Genomic DNA, 18,661 nt, shown 5'->3' with positions numbered 1-18,661 from the left:
GGACCTGTGATAAGAAAAAACAGAGACATAGAACGTTCAAACCAAAATTATATATTCCTATCTACATCTGTCTCTGCTCTTACTTACCTGATGAATAAATGAAACACAAAATGTGATGGTACTTTATCTAGTTATCTTGACTGTTCTTGGTGCAGATAACTATGGTATAAGCTTGTACAACCCACAACAATTACAGGAGATATAAAAAATGACCCTGCATACCTTTCATCCCAAACTTAGAGTGTCTTCTGAACTTCAGAATAATGAGCATTATTACTAAGCCAGTGCACACCAGTGCTGCACTTCCCACCATAATATACACCTAAAAAAGAGGACAGAAACAGATCTAATTTTTTTCTCATTAACCATCTTCAAACATGTTCAGCATACATTCAGATTTACCCATTAACCCAACCTTATGAAGTTCAACAAGGCCAAGTGCAAGGGCCTGCACATAGGTCGGGGCAATCCCAAGCACAAATACAGGCTGGGCGGAGAATGGATTGAGAGCAGCCCTGAGGAGAAGGACTTGGGGGTATTGGTTGATGAGAAGCTCAACATGACCTGGCAATGTGCACTTGCAGCCCAGAAAGCCAACCATATCCTGGGCTGCATCAAAAGAAGCGTGGCCAGCAGGTCAAGGGACATGATTCTCCCCTTCTACTCCGCTCTCGTGAGACCCCACCTGGAGTATTGCATCCAGCTCTGGGGTCCCCAGTACAAGAAAGACATGGACCTCTTGGAGCAGGGGACAGAGGAGGGCCACAAAAATGGTCAGAGGGCTGGAACACCTCTCCCATGAGGAAAGGCTGAGAGAGTTCGGGTTGTTTAGCCTGGAGAAGAGAAGGCTGCGGGGAGACCTTATTGCAGCCTTTCAATACTTAAAGGGGGCTCATAAGAAAGAGAGAGAGAGACTTTTACCATGGCCTGTAGTGACAGGACAAGGGGCAGTGGTTTTAAACTGAAAGAGGGTAGATTTAGATTAGATATTAGGAAGAAATTCTTTACTGAGAGGGTGGTGAGACACTGGAACAGGTTGCCCAGAGAAGCTGTGGATGCCCCCTCCCTGGAAGTGTTCAAGGTCTGGTCTTTAGGCAACCTGGTCTAGTGAAAGGTGTCCCTGTCTGTGGCAGGGGGGTTGGAACTAGATGATCTTTAAAGGTCCCTTCCAACCCAAACCATTGTATTATTCTATGATTGAGGTAGAGATTCATTTCAAATAGGAAACATTTGTACTCAGATCAAAGAGTACAGAAATAAGTCACTTGCTTAGGTTTCTTCTATCCTGCAGAGAAGAGACTCAGACACCTCTGAGAACCACTTTCTCAGCATCCCACACATTCAAGGCAGGTGGGAGGGAATGTACATCACCCCTTTTCCTTCCAGCAGAGTGGCATGTTTTAAGAAAACACATAATAAATGCACATAAGAAAACACTTTTTTACTGTGAGGGTGGTCGAACAGTGGCACAGGTTGACCAGAAAGGCTGTGGAGTCTCCATCCTTGGAGATATTCAAAACCTGACTGGATACAGTCCTGGACAACCTGCTGTAGCTGACTCTGCTTTGAGCAGGGGGAGTTGGACTAGATGATATCCAGAGGTGCCTTCCAGTCTCAGCTATTCTGTGATTCTGTTATCAGAAAAGATAAGACTGTCTGGGATCTTCCTGATTTTTTAGCAAAGTATATCTCCATGAAGCAACCACTGTCAATGTGAGGGACTGGAGGCTGTCAAAGTTATGCCCCCACTGCACTTAACGGATGGAAAAGGATAAAATTGAAGTTTTAGGAACCCTTCTCACTGCCCTTATTCTTATAACTTTTCACTCTCCAACCATGGGCGCTGGAGAGAGCCGCTGGCTAGGCTTTCTCCCACCTGCAGAAAACAGATTCCTTCCTCATCACTTTCAGATGTATTGAGACAATACTTAGCCTTCATAGACTCACTTTCCATTCTTTCCCAACTTACAGTCTACCACAAATGCACACACTCTCCGCTGCCTGCCACCTTGCAGAGTCATCAATGCCTGCACTACTAACCAGACTGGCCACCTGCTACCAGTTTCCAGCAATTCATGACATTTAACGTTCATCTAACATTCAATTTCCAACATCATGATAGGTGAGGCAGCAAAGGAGTAGACTCACCAATTCAGCTGCCTATACTAAGATCCACTACAAATTATCTTATCAAAAAGCTACATGAAATCACACATTAAAAGCATACAATTAGAATTTGAAAGTTCATTACACCATGTCCTCTTTGTAAGGAGCAGCTGACTTTGGGACTGGAACTAAAGCAACAGTCTTTAAGTTACCTTGAATGCTGTTATTTTGTAAAAAAAGAGCTGCTCTCCTTAGCTAAAATTAGAAGCAAAGTCTTGGGCTAACAAATTAGTTGTTCAGAAAAGCATGAAGCAAATTAGCAACTTTACTTGGAATGAAAAGTGATCCACTCTCAAAAAATGGGTTGAGGGAAGGTGGGGGTGCACTGATTTTTTTCCTATTGATTTTGATCACCACATAGTAATAGCTCTGGTGTTCTGGTAGCTTAGGGTCCCATTACAATCTTCAATCTTCGTAGTTTCATTAGTTGTATAGTCAAAAAAATCTGCCAAGATTACAGATCAGGAAACAGTGTATATACTTACAGTGATACTATCTTCATTCTCTTTGTTGGAAACATCTGCAGAAGTGATTCGATTACTATTATTCATGGTGTCTCCAAGATCATTAGGCATGGTTTCATACTCTTAGGAAAGGAAAAAAAGAGTGCTTTTATAATTTTGTAACCTTGGAGGGGAAAGGGTTGTCTTTATTATTTCAGCTTTGTAATACCATAACAACAGTAACACTTATAAGACTTCTGAGCAATTTGAAAATTATACATTATTTCTATTGTACCTGATACATTTGGGGGGATCCTTGTGACAGATAATTTTAAACAAATGTGTTGTGACTGACAGACTTGAAAAAAGAAGCTGCTTCTCTGTTCAGCTTTATAGAGAAGGAATCTACATCATAATATATATTTCCATTAGAAAAACTAGAGTTAAATAAGAACTCCATCCATAAAGCTATTTTTATGTGCTTCTGACTTCCTATTAAAAATTTAAGACTGCCCTCTACAATGAACTTCTCTAGCCTTGTATTCAGCCAAATATAGGACTGACTTAGAAATTAGCTTGGGGACTTTTTGTTTATCTGCAAAGAACTTGGCAGACGACTTTTCAGCTAGTTTATTGATATCAAATGTGAAATAGCTGGTTTTCTTAGGTTAAAAAACTAATGAAAAATGCTGTTGTGTGCATAGAGGTTACAGTCTAACATGCTAAATTGTCATACAGGTAAACTTTTTAAAAGTTAAGTTCCTGAGATGGTCTGAAGAAATTTGATTCATCAAAACAATGCTACTCATGGGTCTGCAGGGGTGAATCCAGAACAATTCCATCAAAAGAATGAATATGGCTTAATTATTTTGAAATGAAACACAGATATATAGAGTCCATGATTTTCTGTCAAAATTATTCAAATGAGATAACAAGAATTAAATAGTACATGCATGAACTTAGAGATAAAAAAACTTAATATGTTAAAAACTTAATGATCATGCATTGGTGGAGTTCACACTCCTGAGGGATATGGGAAAAGTGAGGAGTATAGTCAGGACCCTAAATTTTAGAAAAGCAAACTTCCAGCTCTTCAAGGAGTTAGTCAGAAGGTCCCCCTGGGAAACGGTCCTCAGGGACAGGGGAATGGAACAGAGTTGGCAGATCTTTAAGGACACCTTCCATAGAGCGCAAGAGCTCTCAGTCCCCAAGTGTAAGAAATCAGGCAAGGAAGGGAAGAGACCAGCATGGCTGAGTCGAGACATGCTGGTCAAACTAAAGAGCAAGAGGGAACTGCACAGGCAGTGGAAGCAGGGACAGGTGTCCTGGGAACAGTACAGGGAAGCTGCCCAGTTGTGTAGGGAGGGGGTCAGGAAGGCCAAGGCGAGGATGGAGCTGAATTTGGCAAGGGACGTAAAGAATAACAAGAAGGGCTTCTACAGGTATGTCAACCAGAAAAGGAAGGTTAAAGAAAGCGTACCCCCTCTGATGAACAAGAATGGCAACCTGGTATCAACAGACGAGGAGAAGGCTGAGGTAGTCAACAACTTCTTTGCCTCGGTCTTCACCGGCAACCTCTCTCCTCACCCTTCCCAAGTCGATGGACCACAAGATGGGGACCAGGGGGGTAAAGCCCCTCCCACTGTAAGGGAAGATCAGGTTCAAGACCACCTGAGGAACCTCAATGTACACAAGCCTATGGGACCAGATGAGATGCATCCCAGAGTCCTGAGGGAATTGGCTGATGTAGTTATCAAGCCACTCTCCATGATATTTGAAAAGTCATGGCAGTCAGGTGAAGTCCCTGGGGACTGGAAGAAGGGAAACGTTGTGCCCATTTTTAAAAAGGGAAGAAAGGAGGACCCTGGGAACTACCGACCTGTCAAGCCTCACCTCTGTGCCTGGGAAGATCATGGAACAGATCCTCCTAGAAGCTATGCTCAAGCACATGGAAGAGAAGGAGGTGATTCGAGACAGCCATGGATTCACCAAGGGCAAGTCCTGCCTGACCAACCTAGCGGCTTTCTATGAAGGAGTGACTGCATCAGTGGACAAGGGAAAAGCAATGGATGTCATCTATTTGGACTTCTGTAAAGGCTTCGACACGGACCCCCATGACATCCTTCTCTAAATTGGGGAGATAAGGATTTGATGGGTGGACTGTTCGGTGGATAAGGAATTGGCTGGATGGTCGCATCCAGAGGGTCGTGGTCAATGGCTCGATGTCCACATGGAGACCGGTGACAAGTGGAGTCCCTCAGGGGTCCGTATTGGGACCGGTGCTGTTTAATATCTTCATCAATGACATAGACAGTGGGATCGAGTGCACCCTCAGCAAGTTTGCAGACAACACCAAGCTGAGTGGTGCAGTTGACACGCCAGGAGGACAAGATGTCATCGAGAGCGACCTGGACAAGCTGGAGAGGTGGGCCTGTGTGAACCTCATGAGGTTCAACAAGGCCAAGTGCAAGGTCCTGCACCTGGGACGGGGAAATCCCCAATATCAATACAGGCTGGGGGATGAAGAGATTGAGAGCAGCCCTGCGGAGAAGGACTTGGGGGTACTGGGGGATGAAAAGCTGGACATGAGCCAATAATGTGTGCTTGCAGCCCAGAAAGCCAATTGTATCCTGGGCTGCATCAAAAGAAGCATGGCCAGCAGGTCGAGGGAGGTGATTCTGCCTCTCTACTCTGCTCTGGTGAGACCTCACCTGGAGTACTGCATCCAGCTCTGGGGCCCTCAGCACAAGAAGGACATAGACCTGTTGGAGCGGGTCCAGAGGAGGGCCACCAAAATGATCCAAGGGCTGGAGCACCTCTCCTATGAGGACAGGCTGAGGGAGTTGGGGTTGTTCAGCCTGGAGAAGAGAAGGCTGCGAGGAGACCTTATTGCGACCTTCCAGTACTTAAAGGGGGCCTATAGGAAAGATAGGGAGAATCTTTTTAGCAAGGCCTGTTGTGACAGGACAAGGAATAATGGATTTAAACTAAAGAATAGATTTAGACTAGACATTAGAAAGAAATTTTTTACAATGAGGGTGGTCAAGCACTGGAACAGGATGCCCAGAGAGGTGGTAGAGGCCCCATCCCTAGAAACATTCAAGGTCAGGTTGGATAGGGCTCTGAGCAACCTGATCTAGTTAAAGCTGTCCCTGCTCACTGCAGGGGGGTTGGGCTAGATGACCTCTAAAGATCCCTTCCAACTCAAAGCATTCTATGATTCTATGAATATTTTTTATGATTGGAAATATACATAATGTTTCAATTGTATGACTGTAATGTGTGCAGATGAAGTAAAACAAACAAGGGCAATAAGTGCATTTATTGCAAATGCACCTCTAGCACTCTAATTTAAATTTGCAATTAATTGTGTATTTTTTTAAATATTTTGAATAACATCAGCGCCATAAGTCTACAGATGAAATTGTAACTGTGAATATGAAAAAGCAAAATTCAGAGGTATAGCTCACAAATCACAGAGGCAGGAATTCTTCCAACCTCAGAGCTGCTACCAGGCAAGGATAGGGATGGCCTTTATCTTCTTTAGCTCCCAAAGCTGTTTTGGAGACCTCATCTGGCAATACTAGCAACAAGCTGCACCAGCCTTTTGATCTTCATGCATGCACAAACACACTTTCTTTCTGCAAAGCACTCAGCAGGCTGCATATTTTTTTGCTATATGAACCAATACAGCTACCTCTGCCACCAGTGCTACAGTTGGTCCAGTCAATCCACTCACAAAGTCTATTCTAGCTCTACACCATACATGCCGAAGGATAGGATTTTTTAAAGCCAAAATACATATTTAGTCTACAGAGCTTTCACGAGAAACCAAACTTAATTTCCTGGCCTTTTATCATTTACATTCTTCAACTCAGCATTGCATCCCTATGTCTATAGCTTCCTATGCAGCAAGGTTAAAATAGTAGTGAAAGGCAAAAGAGCAGCAATCCTTACTCCAGGCAAAATAAATCCTACCTGAATTCCCCACTTGGACAAACAGCCTGGACACTGAGACAAGGTTCTGTGCAGACCATCCGCTACTGTGAATACAAGTTTTGCCACAGCAGAGAAGGAGATTTCAGTTTTATTCATCTGCAGGCAGCACCTAGACTCTTGATCAGTGAAGAACCCAGTTTATAACAAGTATCTCAAGATATAAGATTGGGCTTAATTTACAATTTTCTCGCAATGTCTTCACTAAGATAGTTTTGAGCAACCCTTTATTTACAGTAGCTTTATAATAGCAACAATATAGAAAACAAACATTAAGAGCCTTCACTGTTCTCTCTCCATAATACAAACTTTTAAGAGGGAACTTTTTTGCTTCTAATTTTACTTGTAAATAGTGGGGGGAAAAGCTGAAGCTATTTGCAGTTCTGTTTATGTACATTTCTATACTATGATACTGGAAATCATACCCTGAAGGACTAATGAGAACTATGCAAAGTATTTCAGGTCTGGGTCTATGAATCCTCTGAATGCAGTATTATTAAAAAAGCAAGGGATAAAGTAGGCCACTTCAGTACATCAGTGTTGCATTGCCATTTCCCACTGTATAACTGTGAACCATTTACATTTGAATTAGTGCCAAATTTTCAAAGCCTCTTGAAATGGGTGAGCCAGGCAAGGAAAACATGCACAATGGTTATCCAGCCAAACCCAGGCAATTCTGAAGCAGGAGAGCACCTGAAGAGCAGCACAAAGGAATTCCAGCCACTCCAGCCAGTAAGTCAGCTTCATTGGGAGTCCAACTTAAATGCCTCTATGCAAACGCACATAACATGGGGAATAAATAAGAGGAGTTAGAGACGTGCGCATGCCTGCAGGGCTATGATCTTATTGGCATCACGGAGACGTGGTGGGATGGCTCCCATGATTGCAGTGTTGGAATGGAAGGATACAGGCTCTTTAGAAAGGACAGGCAGGGAAGACGAGGAGGGGGTGTCACCCTCTATGTCAGTGACCGTCTGGAGTGCATGGAGCTCTGCCTGGGATGGATGAGGAACCGACTGAGAGCTTATGGGTCAGGATTAAAGGGAGGGCAGAGACAGGTGACATTATAGTGGGGGTCTGCTACAGGCCACCAGACCAGGAAGACTGAGCAGATAAGACCCTCTATAGACAGATAGGAGCAGCCTCATGTTCACAAGCCCTGGTCCTCATGGGGGACTTCAACCACCCTGATATCAGTTGGAGGGACAACACAGCAGGGCATAAGCAATCTGGGAGGTTCCTGGAATGCACTGACGATAACTTCCTTCTCCAAGTGATAGAGGAGCCAACGAGGAGAGGTGCTATGCTGGACCTTGTTCTCACCAACAAGGAGGGGCTGGTGGGGAATGTGAAGCTCAAGGGCAGCCTTGGCTGCAGTGACCATGAAATGGTGGAGTTCAAGATCCTTAGGGCACCGAGGAGGGCACGCAGCAAGCTCACTACCCTGAACTTCAGGAGAGCAGACTTTGGCCTCTTCAGGGATCTGCTTGGTAGAGTACTATGGGATAAAGCCCTGGAGGGAAAAGGGGCCCAAGAAAGCTGATAATATTCAAGGATCACCTCCTCAGGAGCGATGCATCCCAACAAAGAGGAAGTCAGGCAAAAACGCCAGGAGGCTTGCATGGATGAACAAGGAGTTCCTGGACAAACTCAAACACAAAAAGGAAGCCTACAGAGGGTGGAAGCAAGGACAGGTAGCCTGGGAGGAATACAGAGAAATTGTCCGAGCAGCCAGGGATCAGGTTAGGAAAGCTAAAGCCCTGATAGAATTAAATCTGGCTAGGGACATCAAGGGCAACAAGAAAAGCTTCTATAGGTATGTTGGTGATAAAAGGAAGACTAGGGAAAATGTGGGCCCTCTCCGGAAGGAAACGGGAGACCTGGTGACCTGGGATATGGAGAAGGCTGAGGTACTCAATGACTTTTTTACCTCAGCCTTCACTGGCAAGTACTCAAGCCACACCACCCAAGTCACAGAAGGCAAAGGCAGGGACTGGGAGAATGAAGAACTGCCTACTGTAGGAGATCAGGTTCAAGACCATCTAAGGAACCTGAAGGTGCACAAGTCCATGGGACCCGATGAGATGTATCTGAGGGTCCTGAGGGAACTGGCAGATGCTAAGCCACTATCCATCATATTTGAGAAGTTGTGGCAGTCCGCTGAAGTTCTCACTGACTGGAAAAGGGGAAATATAACCCCTATTTTTAAAAAGGAAAAAAGGAAGACCCGGGGAACTACAGGCCAGTCAGTCTCACCTCTGTGCCTGGCAAGATCATGGAGCAGATCCTCCTGGAAACTATGCTAAGGCATATGGAAAATAAGGAGGTGACTGGTGACAGCCAGCATGGCTTCACTAAGGGCAAAATGTGCCTGACAAATTTGGTGCCTTCTACGATGGGGTTACAGCATTGGTGGATAAGGGAAGAGCAACTGATGTCATCTACCTGGACTTGTGCAAAGCATTTGACATTGTCCCCCCACAACATCCTTGTCTCTAAATTGGAGACACATGGATTTGACAGATGGACCACTCAGTGGATAAGGAATTGGCTGGATGGTCACTCAAAGAGTTGCAGTCAACGGCTTGATGTCCAAGTGGAGACCAGTGACAAGTGGCGTTCCTCAGGGGTCTGTATTGGGACCGGTGCTGTTTTACATCTTTGTTGGTGACATGGACAGTGGGACTGAGTGCACCCTCAGCAAGTTTATAAGTGACACCAAGCTGTGTGGTGCGGTCAACACGCTGGAGGGAAGGGATCCAGAGGGACCTTGACAGGCTTGAGAGGTGGGCCCATGCGAACCTCATGAAGTTCAACAAGGCCAAGTGCAAGGGCCTGCACATAGGTCGGGGCAATCCCAAGCACAAATACAGGCTGGGCGGAGAATGGATTGAGAGCAGCCCTGAGGAGAAGGACTTGGGGGTATTGGTTGATGAGAAGCTCAACATGACCTGGCAATGTGCACTTGCAGCCCAGAAAGCCAACCATATCCTGGGCTGCATCAAAAGAAGCGTGGCCAGCAGGTCAAGGGACATGATTCTCCCCTTCTACTCCGCTCTCGTGAGACCCCACCTGGAGTATTGCATCCAGCTCTGGGGTCCCCAGTACAAGAAAGACATGGACCTCTTGGAGCAGGGGACAGAGGAGGGCCACAAAAATGGTCAGAGGGCTGGAACACCTCTCCCATGAGGAAAGGCTGAGAGAGTTCGGGTTGTTTAGCCTGGAGAAGAGAAGGCTGCGGGGAGACCTTATTGCAGCCTTTCAATACTTAAAGGGGGCTCATAAGAAAGAGAGAGAGAGACTTTTACCATGGCCTGTAGTGACAGGACAAGGGGCAGTGGTTTTAAACTGAAAGAGGGTAGATTTAGATTAGATATTAGGAAGAAATTCTTTACTGAGAGGGTGGTGAGACACTGGAACAGGTTGCCCAGAGAAGCTGTGGATGCCCCCTCCCTGGAAGTGTTCAAGGTCTGGTTGGATGGGGCTTTAGGCAACCTGGTCTAGTGAAAGGTGTCCCTGTCTGTGGCAGGGGGGTTGGAACTAGATGATCTTTAAAGGTCCCTTCCAACCCAAACCATTGTATTATTCTATGATGAACTCCCATGAGTTTGTTAAAGTACTAGGGCACCATCCAAGCACCCTGACTTTACCAGGACCCAAGCCACTTACAAACACATAGATATTGTGTAGCGTGCTGCAGGATCAAACCCTCTGCAGCTGTCTACCCTTTACATGGTGCAAATTTGCAGCATGATTAGCATAGGAGTCTGAAAAATACGTTTTAAAGGGGAGAACAGCAGAAAGGAGGGAGGTGGGGAAGGAGACCTTTAAATCTTGCTTCCAACATAATCTAAACTGGGGGTAAATAGATTAGCATACAGATTGAAGGGTCTGAAATGAAGTCATGAAAAATGCTCAGTCGCTAGGAGGAGCTAATTCCCAGGTGGTTCCACAATCAACTATGCAGTAGTTTTCCCAAGAAGTATAACAGTTTTAGCTTTATTTATTCATCTCACCAACTGGACTTATGAATTTGGAATAATTAAGGAAACACTCCAGACTACAAAGTGTTGCACAAAGCAAGCAGTAAGTCACTGAAACAAAGATCAAAGGCAGCAATTTCAAAAAGAAAAGCCAGAAATAAAAAGGATTATTGTTTTCATCAGAACTAGATCTTGCAGGCTGTGATTCACTTGCACAACTCAAAGCACACATTTTAACCAAATCTACCAATCAACTGAATTACAGTACTCATACACATGCATCAGGACCTTGATAAACAGCTCAGACTCAAAATCTTGATGTATACAACGTATATAACACAACAAATGTAGGAAACTGTAAACCATCACTTCTTCCTCCCCCTCAAAAAAAAAAATTGGGAAGAGAAGGAGGGGAAGCTATGCTTTAGTATTTCTAAGCACTTAAAGCCAAATTGATGCTTCAAATGCACATTTGCTAAAATTTAATGACATGGAATCAGAGTAATAACATTTAAATCAGCTTAAGGAAACTTAATTCATGGGCCATTTTGTCCAAATAGAAGTACTCCAAACAGGATCCAGCTTCTGCTGGAAGCTAAAGGGTGTTCTGGATGTGTTGGTTAGGATGTACTTTCATGCTCAGCAGAAGTATAGCAGAACTATTATGTAAAACTAGCCAGTTGTTTTTAAGTTTGCAGCTTCTATTATAATGCACATTGGCTTTCAATAGGTAGAGCCTAAAATATTTTGCTTAACTAAAAAATAACTTGAACACTGTGTCATCAAATCTTCTCTCAGATATCACTGAGTTGATGTTCTGCTTATGCAAGAGCAAATAAAGGAAGGTACAAATGAGAGGACAGAGAAAAATTATCTACTTGGGCCAAACCCATTTTTAAGGGGAATTTAGGGGTACATTTTTGGAGGCAAAACAAGTATGGAATCATCCCTGAAAAAATAAGTTCTATAAGGAGAAATCATGAACTCTCTTTCCTCTAAGAAATGCCTCTGGAAGGTTCACAAAATCTCATGCCTGTGTGCTACATCAGACAGTTGTCACCCTACAGTACCAATTGTAACCATCAGTAGCAGTGGATTTATGCTAATCTGAATCAAAAGCAGCAGCGTAAGTAAAAATTGCCCTCATTTATCTTAAATAATATAAGTCAGGAAAAGAACCAACAATACAAAGTGCCTTTTAGAATTGTGTTATAATATGTGCCATTTTAGTTTAACTGAGCCTGACATTTAATCTTAGTGGTTTGAGTTTCTTTATTTCTATCATTAAAAGAAAAGAAAAAGAAAATCAAATATATACCATAAACATCTGGATCCACAATTGGGCCACTACCTGTGCATGGAGAAGAGGAAAAAAAAAAAAAAAAAAAAAAAAAGAAAGAAAGAAAAAGCCTTTGTAAATAGATTGAAAATGCTGGAAGAATAAGAGTTTCTTTAGAATTTTTTTTTAAGAGCTTACATGTTATTTGCAACAGCAATGGTCAGTACCTACACAAAAGCAAAGCAACATCAATATATTGTACTATAATTTATAATTATTTTAGAGCTATCCCAAACATTAACGCTTTGCTTCATGTGAAACAGATAATACACAGGGCATTTGCTCTAGTAAAAGCAGGCATATTCACCAAATGGGCAAAATTCTGCTCTCTTCTGCTAATGTATATCTGGAATAAGTGCAACAGTAACTATTCTTGTTGAAAATCAATGGTAAAATTCTCCCTGACATTAAGTGGAAGCAGACTTCAGTGAGAGTTACAATAACTGACTTTTACCTGGTCAAAAAATTTGTGGTTAAATCACTGAGAGAGCAAACTGGTTTAGAATTGCAGCATTGTGGCAAATTAAAGGCTAGAGGATGCTGTTAGAGGATGCTCCCAAGAAGCCAGCTGCACACCTGATCCACAGACAGAACTCTTATTGAAAGAATAAGATTTCCCATATGCAAAGAAACTAGAGAAGCCAGCCTTTACACAAGCAAAGTGGATACCTGTCTAGTATATACTTTTCTAAATTTTACTAGTTCCAGTTTGCAGTTTTTTCCAATTACTGCACATATGTAAGGCTAAGTACACATGTGAGTATAACACACACTGAAGTTAGTATACTATTAGTCTATTCGTGCTTCGAAAGATACTTGTGTTATATTTCAACATGCCCATTCATCCTGGTCTATAATGTATTTATAGCATGCCTTATGTAGTATATTTACTCTTTTTTGCTGTTGGTTTGGTAATAAAATTAATAGATAGTTAAAACCTCTAAAGATGACTCAAACTTCAAAAAGCATAATCCTGTTTATAGTACCATACAGTAATTCCATACCAGTGACATTACACTGGCATAAAGCCACTGTGAAGTATGACCAGAACACAGTTGTTTCTGCTTATTTCAACAGCATGAGAATCTGTGCTGAAAATATAAAATAAGAGTTGCAACCTATTTGCAAAATGGCAGCAGATAATTAGGTTCATTTTTAAATGCATTTGAAGATATTCTAGTACCTAGAGATATAGATTAAGAGCCCCCATGAGAATGGTCATGTCAATCTGCAGAAATAAATAACAAGTGAAATAAGTGTGTACTACTATCTGTCCTCAAGCAAGTTCTGACCAGGGTTTTTTGTCCATAAACCTTCATGGATTCAATTTTTCCAGTATAAAACATTCAGCTGATGAAAGAACCAGTTTACCTTCTGCATGAGCCCTACTTCTCATAAACTGAAGAAAAAAACCCCAAACTTCCTAGGCCTTTACTCCTGAGTTAAATGACAACATTTTTATTACTGTTTACTGGAAATGGGATAATTAGATTGGTTTAACTTGTAATTCCTGTTAGGGGCACATAAATGAGGAAGTCATCTATTCCATTCAAATACCTTTTATATAACTAAATACTTCACTTGAAATAAAGTTGAAAAAATCAAGTCGTCGGACCAACCCCAAATTTCTATGTAGTATTCCCTATATAAAAACATCATCAAAATATTGGTTGAATCTGTTTTAACATGAAACTTTACCACAGCAATTTTGCATGTTTACATGCAATTATTTTTAATGCAAAGAACAGCATTGTTGTTTTAGTCCTTGTTAGAACAGGTTGTCGTGCAAATAAAATATTACAGACATATCCTATTCACTCATCTTTATAAACTGCCTCAACTATATTTGGTTTGCTTGCTTCTTTCTTTATAAAGTTGACGTTTTCAAAATAAAGCAGCAGCAAAAAACTCAACCCAAAAAAATACTTGTACAACACAGTCATGTGTTATTATGCCAAACCAGCAGGATGCTACTATGCATATCTAACATATTATTATACTATGACAAGATACTACATGACTTGAATTCCTTCAGCTGAATTTTAGAGTAGAGGGCTGGTCGATGAATGATTTTACTTAAAAATAGTTATTATTGGCAAAAATCTCTCCAGCACTCATTAGCTGTTATGGATCGATTATGGAAACAGCCTCTGGAATAAAACACAGCTGTTTATTGCTTAGCGTTTGCTGCAACGTAGTCTCAAACAGTCAAATTATCTTCAGCAATAACAGCTTCACTGGAATCCATGAAGATTAGCAGATTAAAACTAGTTAAAAATCTAGCTAACAGAATGTGAAATTTGTTCCCCCAGACCTTAGTATTTTAAACAAACTTTTAATTTATAACATTAACTGTGATATCATTAACTTGACCCAAATCGCACTGTGGTACATGCTTTCCTCTCCTTTATGTTTGTATCCTCTGTCCCTTGAAAAATGTTCTGTAAGTAGCATGCCGGAAGCTGAGAGCATCTTAGCACAAATCCTGTCTTCATCATGCTTGATGCAACTTTGAAAGCAGAGTATTAGGCTGTTGATGATACAACATGCTTCAGACTTTGTTGTATTTATTTTAAATAGACATATAGTTTATAGGTGAAGGGTTTTTTAATTTGCTTTTGTTTTTATCTTCAGTGCATTTGCCTGTAAGTGATTTAGTAACCGGAGAATCAGTTCAAAGCTCAGTCAGGATACCCCATCCCATGAAACATCAAGGCTGGTATTTAATTCAGTCATGAAGGCATGGAAAAGAACATAATACCACAGCATGGGCCTAATCTTTATGCTTCATTGTACGATATGTGGGCCAAAAGAAGATACTACACAGTAATGAGAGCGCTGAAAAAGCCTGAAAGATCTGAAAAAAAAAATTTGAAAAAAGCCTGAAAGATCCTGGCAGTGCTTTAAATAGCAACAGTAAAAAAAAAAAAATACAATGCATAGAGGATGCTAGTTTTTTAACATTTATTTTTATGTCAGCTTCAATGGAGGAGACAACAATGTTGTGGAATATTCTAAAGCTCAGTACCATAAGTCTTACAGGAAAAAGGCCCACTAATAAAAAACAACATTGAGGTGGCTAACTAGATAAGTCATTTCCCCTGCTGTTAATTTTTCAGACTGGTTTGGTGCCACCCCCTACACACAAACTGATTTCTAATGCAGTTACATCCTGTCTGTATGTAGTCCAGTTTGAAGACAACATAGATTATCTTGGAGACTTATAATGCATATGTTTATAAAAATGAAGGAACAAATAAATAATGCTGTCTTTCTAATTGGGAGAATACCTTTAATTTAAAGGCCACAACTGGGAAATTTTCAGCTTACAGAGGACAAGCATAAAAGAAAAATGGAACATTAAAAGAAAAAAATGATAAATCCACATAAATGTATTAGAGGAACTGTTATTCTGTTAAGAAAATGAAGACAAATTCATATTAAATAATCAGAGTGTAAGACAACTTCCACTGTATACAGAATATCTATGAGGTGAACTGCTTTACTGAACTGTTATAATGTAGCATTAAAGGATGCCAGTAGCTGAAACCATGACCTGTTTCTGTAATGACTCTATTTAAGGAAGGACTGTAGAGAAAAAAGGACAGAGGAGCTACTAAGAACAGCAGGAGAAAATAGAGCCAGATTATATCAGCTCTCCACCTTCTCTTTCTAAGGGTGGGAAAGAAAAAGACTTGCCATCTCTTTCCCTGTAGCAGGCTGAGCTGATAGGAACAAATGTTAAATACAGACCATATTTTACTGTCTGTAGCTGTCCTGGTTTTGGCTGGGATAGAGTTAATTTTCTTCCTAGTAGCAGGCATAGTGCTGTGTTTTGGATTTAGGATGAGAAGAATGCTGATAACACACTGATGGTTTAGTTGTTGCTAAGTACTGCTTATGCTAGTCAAGGACTTTTCAGCTTCCCATGCTCTGCCAGGTGCACAAGAAAGTGGGAGGGGGCACAGCCAGAATAGTTGATCCAAACTGACCAAAGGGCTATTCCATACCATATGACGTCATGCTCAGTATATAAACTGGGGGGGGGGGTTGGCCGGGGAGCAGCAATCGCTGCTTGGGAACTGTCTGGGTATTGGTCGGCAGGTGGTGAGCAATTGCATTGTGCATCACTTGCTTTGTATATTATTATTATTGTTATATTGTTATTATGACTGCTACTATTTTACTTTATTTCAATTATCAAACTGTTCTTATCTCAACCCAGGAGTTTTCTCACTCTTACTCCTCCGATTCTCTCCCCCATCCCACCGGGGCAGGGGGAGTGAGCGAGCGGCTGTGTGGTGCTTAGCTGCTGGCTGGGGCTAAACCACGACAGTAGCCTACAATGTAGGAGAGGTAATTTAAATATTCACATTTTTTCTATCCCATAACATTAGCACTGCATATTGCTGTTTCAAAAAAGAGGGAGGCTATTTCTATCCCATGGTTAAAAAGCCAAAAAATACACATGCTCATATCTTCAGATATGATTCTGCAAGTATTTGCACAAAACCACACCTATATTTCCACTCAAGGTCCACTCATTTTTTTCACATACAGCAATGCACTTACATGTACACCTTCATATTCTTACAGTCACTTCAAATATGGTTTTGAAGATGTGGGAAAAGATCAAACCACAATGTACATTAACTACTTACAGCAGTCCCTGCAGTTCAGTGAATTAGTCCACCTTGAGACTGCTCACATAGCGTTTAGGAAGTCTGACCTGGAGCCTTTAGAGCAGCATAAGATGCATACATTTGAAGATAATCATCTTGAGCACAGATATTCCTAGGCATGCAGATGCCCAAGCTCTGCCGAAATGAATGGGAATTGGATGTCTAAATGCTTGTGAGGACCTGAGAGCTGGTCCATCCTGCCTCTGGGTTACTTGTTTTCTATCCAGCTCCCTCTAGTGTCCTACATGATATATTATCATCAACTCACTGGACTGCATTACTGATTTTGCATCAATGCACTAGAGGCTACATAGGCATACTCCCTGTGCCCTTGGATACACTGCCTAGTTGCACTTTTACACAGTGCAGAAAACTTGCAGAATGACTGAATTGGTACTCAGTGCTTTCCAGGATTAGAACTGAGGATAAAGAAAACACTTCAGAAACAGCAATCTTTTACTAGCCTTAACTAGCACTGAGGATGGTTATTCGAAGGGAGGATTTAGAGAGCATTAGCATGGCCTCCCTTGAAAAGCAATAAACAAGAAGAAAATGTTAAAAAAAGTATTGTTTTACAACTAATCTTGACGACATTCTTTCAGAGAAAAAACATGTGTATAAAAAGCTTCCTCCAAAATAGGTAAGCTGGCCAGGAGCACTGTCTCCACATTCTTGTCAATTTGCAATTGCTAACATAAAAAAAATTATACTCACCATCTCCAGGCACTGACATGAAATGAGCATTAACCCATTTTTCATCCTCTCCGTACTCGTTCTTTGCTAGTAAGGTATAAGCACCATTGTTCAGATGGGTAGGGTTGTCCAGCTGAAGGCAGCCGTGGTATTCACTTTGATTGATAACATGTATTTTAGTACAGATGTATTCAGACTCATTCAGTATAGCCCCTTCATAGAACCACTGCAATGTGGGCTTAGGGTTCCCTTTCACAGTGAATGGAATACACCAGTGGTGGTCCGGGGTTGGAGATTCAATAAATGTGATATTTGGTGCAACTATATTGGGAAAAAAAGAGTGAAGAACATCAGAATATCCCAAACATGTCTTTTTTTCTCAGGTTATCAGTGCTAAAATAGGCTACTTGAAGGAATTATACCTATTTGGAGGATACTCACACAGGAAGCCCACCTGCTCTGCCTTGGGTACTGTGCTCACAACTGAAATGAAGCCATTCTTTAGAAAGAAACAAAACAAACTAGTTTCAGACAAAGTGTGAACCCCCATTAAATCACTTACTCTGCAAGGTATGGAAAGTTCAGTTACCAGATCACTGAGAAGGGAGATAGGGAAATTTTAGCTTTACTGTGCTGAAAAAATGGCACAGAGGAGTGCTGCAGGAACAAAACAGTATTAAAAATATTTAAAAGTCATCCAAAAGCAAGTAGTACTGGAAATATATTCAGCTAGGAATCCAAACTTTCAGGTAACTTCTTTAAAAAAAATCAAAGCCAGAACAGCTGATTTCATTCCCTGGATTCTTCTGTCAGGGAAGGACCATTTTCTACTATATTTTTATACTACATTCTTTTTACTACATTTTATTATTTGATATACTACATTCTTTTTACTACAGTTTCTCATTCTTTGTTCAAACGTGCTAAATGCCTCAAGTTTACAGACTTCTGTTTCCCTCAGGAGACTATTCCAACACCTTGCACATTATTTTGCTGTTAGGAAATTTTCCTTGATATTAATTCTTAACTGCATCCAATTTCATCTAGTTATACTCCCTTTTATCACTCATAACAGTACCAATCTCACAATCTCATTTACACTGTTCAAACATTTCTAGTTTATGTCCCTTTCCATAGCTATTACATATCTAATTTCCACCTACAAAACATTTTAAGTGCTTCTAGAGTGATTTCTCAAATTTACTGTCATGAGCACATGCTGAAAAAAATTTCCATCTACAAAGTGTTCCATTCCCATCTTCAGTTAAACAGAGGGTTGCAACTTGTGAAAACATATTTCACATAAAATGAATTCAGGCTGGAATCTCAGATCTAAGAAGCCAATGCCTCTATAATACA

At 41.3% G+C, this 18,661-nt stretch overlaps 1 protein-coding gene across 3 annotated transcripts in view; it reads right to left on the bottom strand.

The window, feature by feature from the left end:
* The window catches only part of LOC142596454 (BDNF/NT-3 growth factors receptor-like), a 225,239-nt gene that overhangs the window by 144,362 nt on the left and 62,216 nt on the right, over positions 1 to 18,661 (bottom strand). For 2 of the 3 annotated variants that reach the window (XM_075725553.1, XM_075725554.1), the window contains exons 8-11: positions 17,324 to 17,623; positions 11,907 to 11,939; positions 2,652 to 2,752; positions 223 to 322 (exon numbers count right to left, since the gene is read on the bottom strand). In XM_075725553.1, the coding sequence (XP_075581668.1) occupies positions 223 to 322; positions 2,652 to 2,752; positions 11,907 to 11,939; positions 17,324 to 17,623 (534 nt within the window). The remainder of the gene's footprint in view (positions 1 to 222; positions 323 to 2,651; positions 2,753 to 11,906; positions 11,940 to 17,323; positions 17,624 to 18,661) is intronic. The other variant, XM_075725555.1, reaches the window with a different exon arrangement.

The sequence above is a fragment of the Pelecanus crispus genome, chromosome W (genome assembly GCF_030463565.1).
Source record: "Pelecanus crispus isolate bPelCri1 chromosome W, bPelCri1.pri, whole genome shotgun sequence".
NCBI classification, from domain to species: domain Eukaryota; kingdom Metazoa; phylum Chordata; class Aves; order Pelecaniformes; family Pelecanidae; genus Pelecanus; species Pelecanus crispus.
The sequence above is the reverse complement of the archived record's forward strand: the minus strand, read 5'-3'. Positions and strand labels throughout refer to the sequence as shown.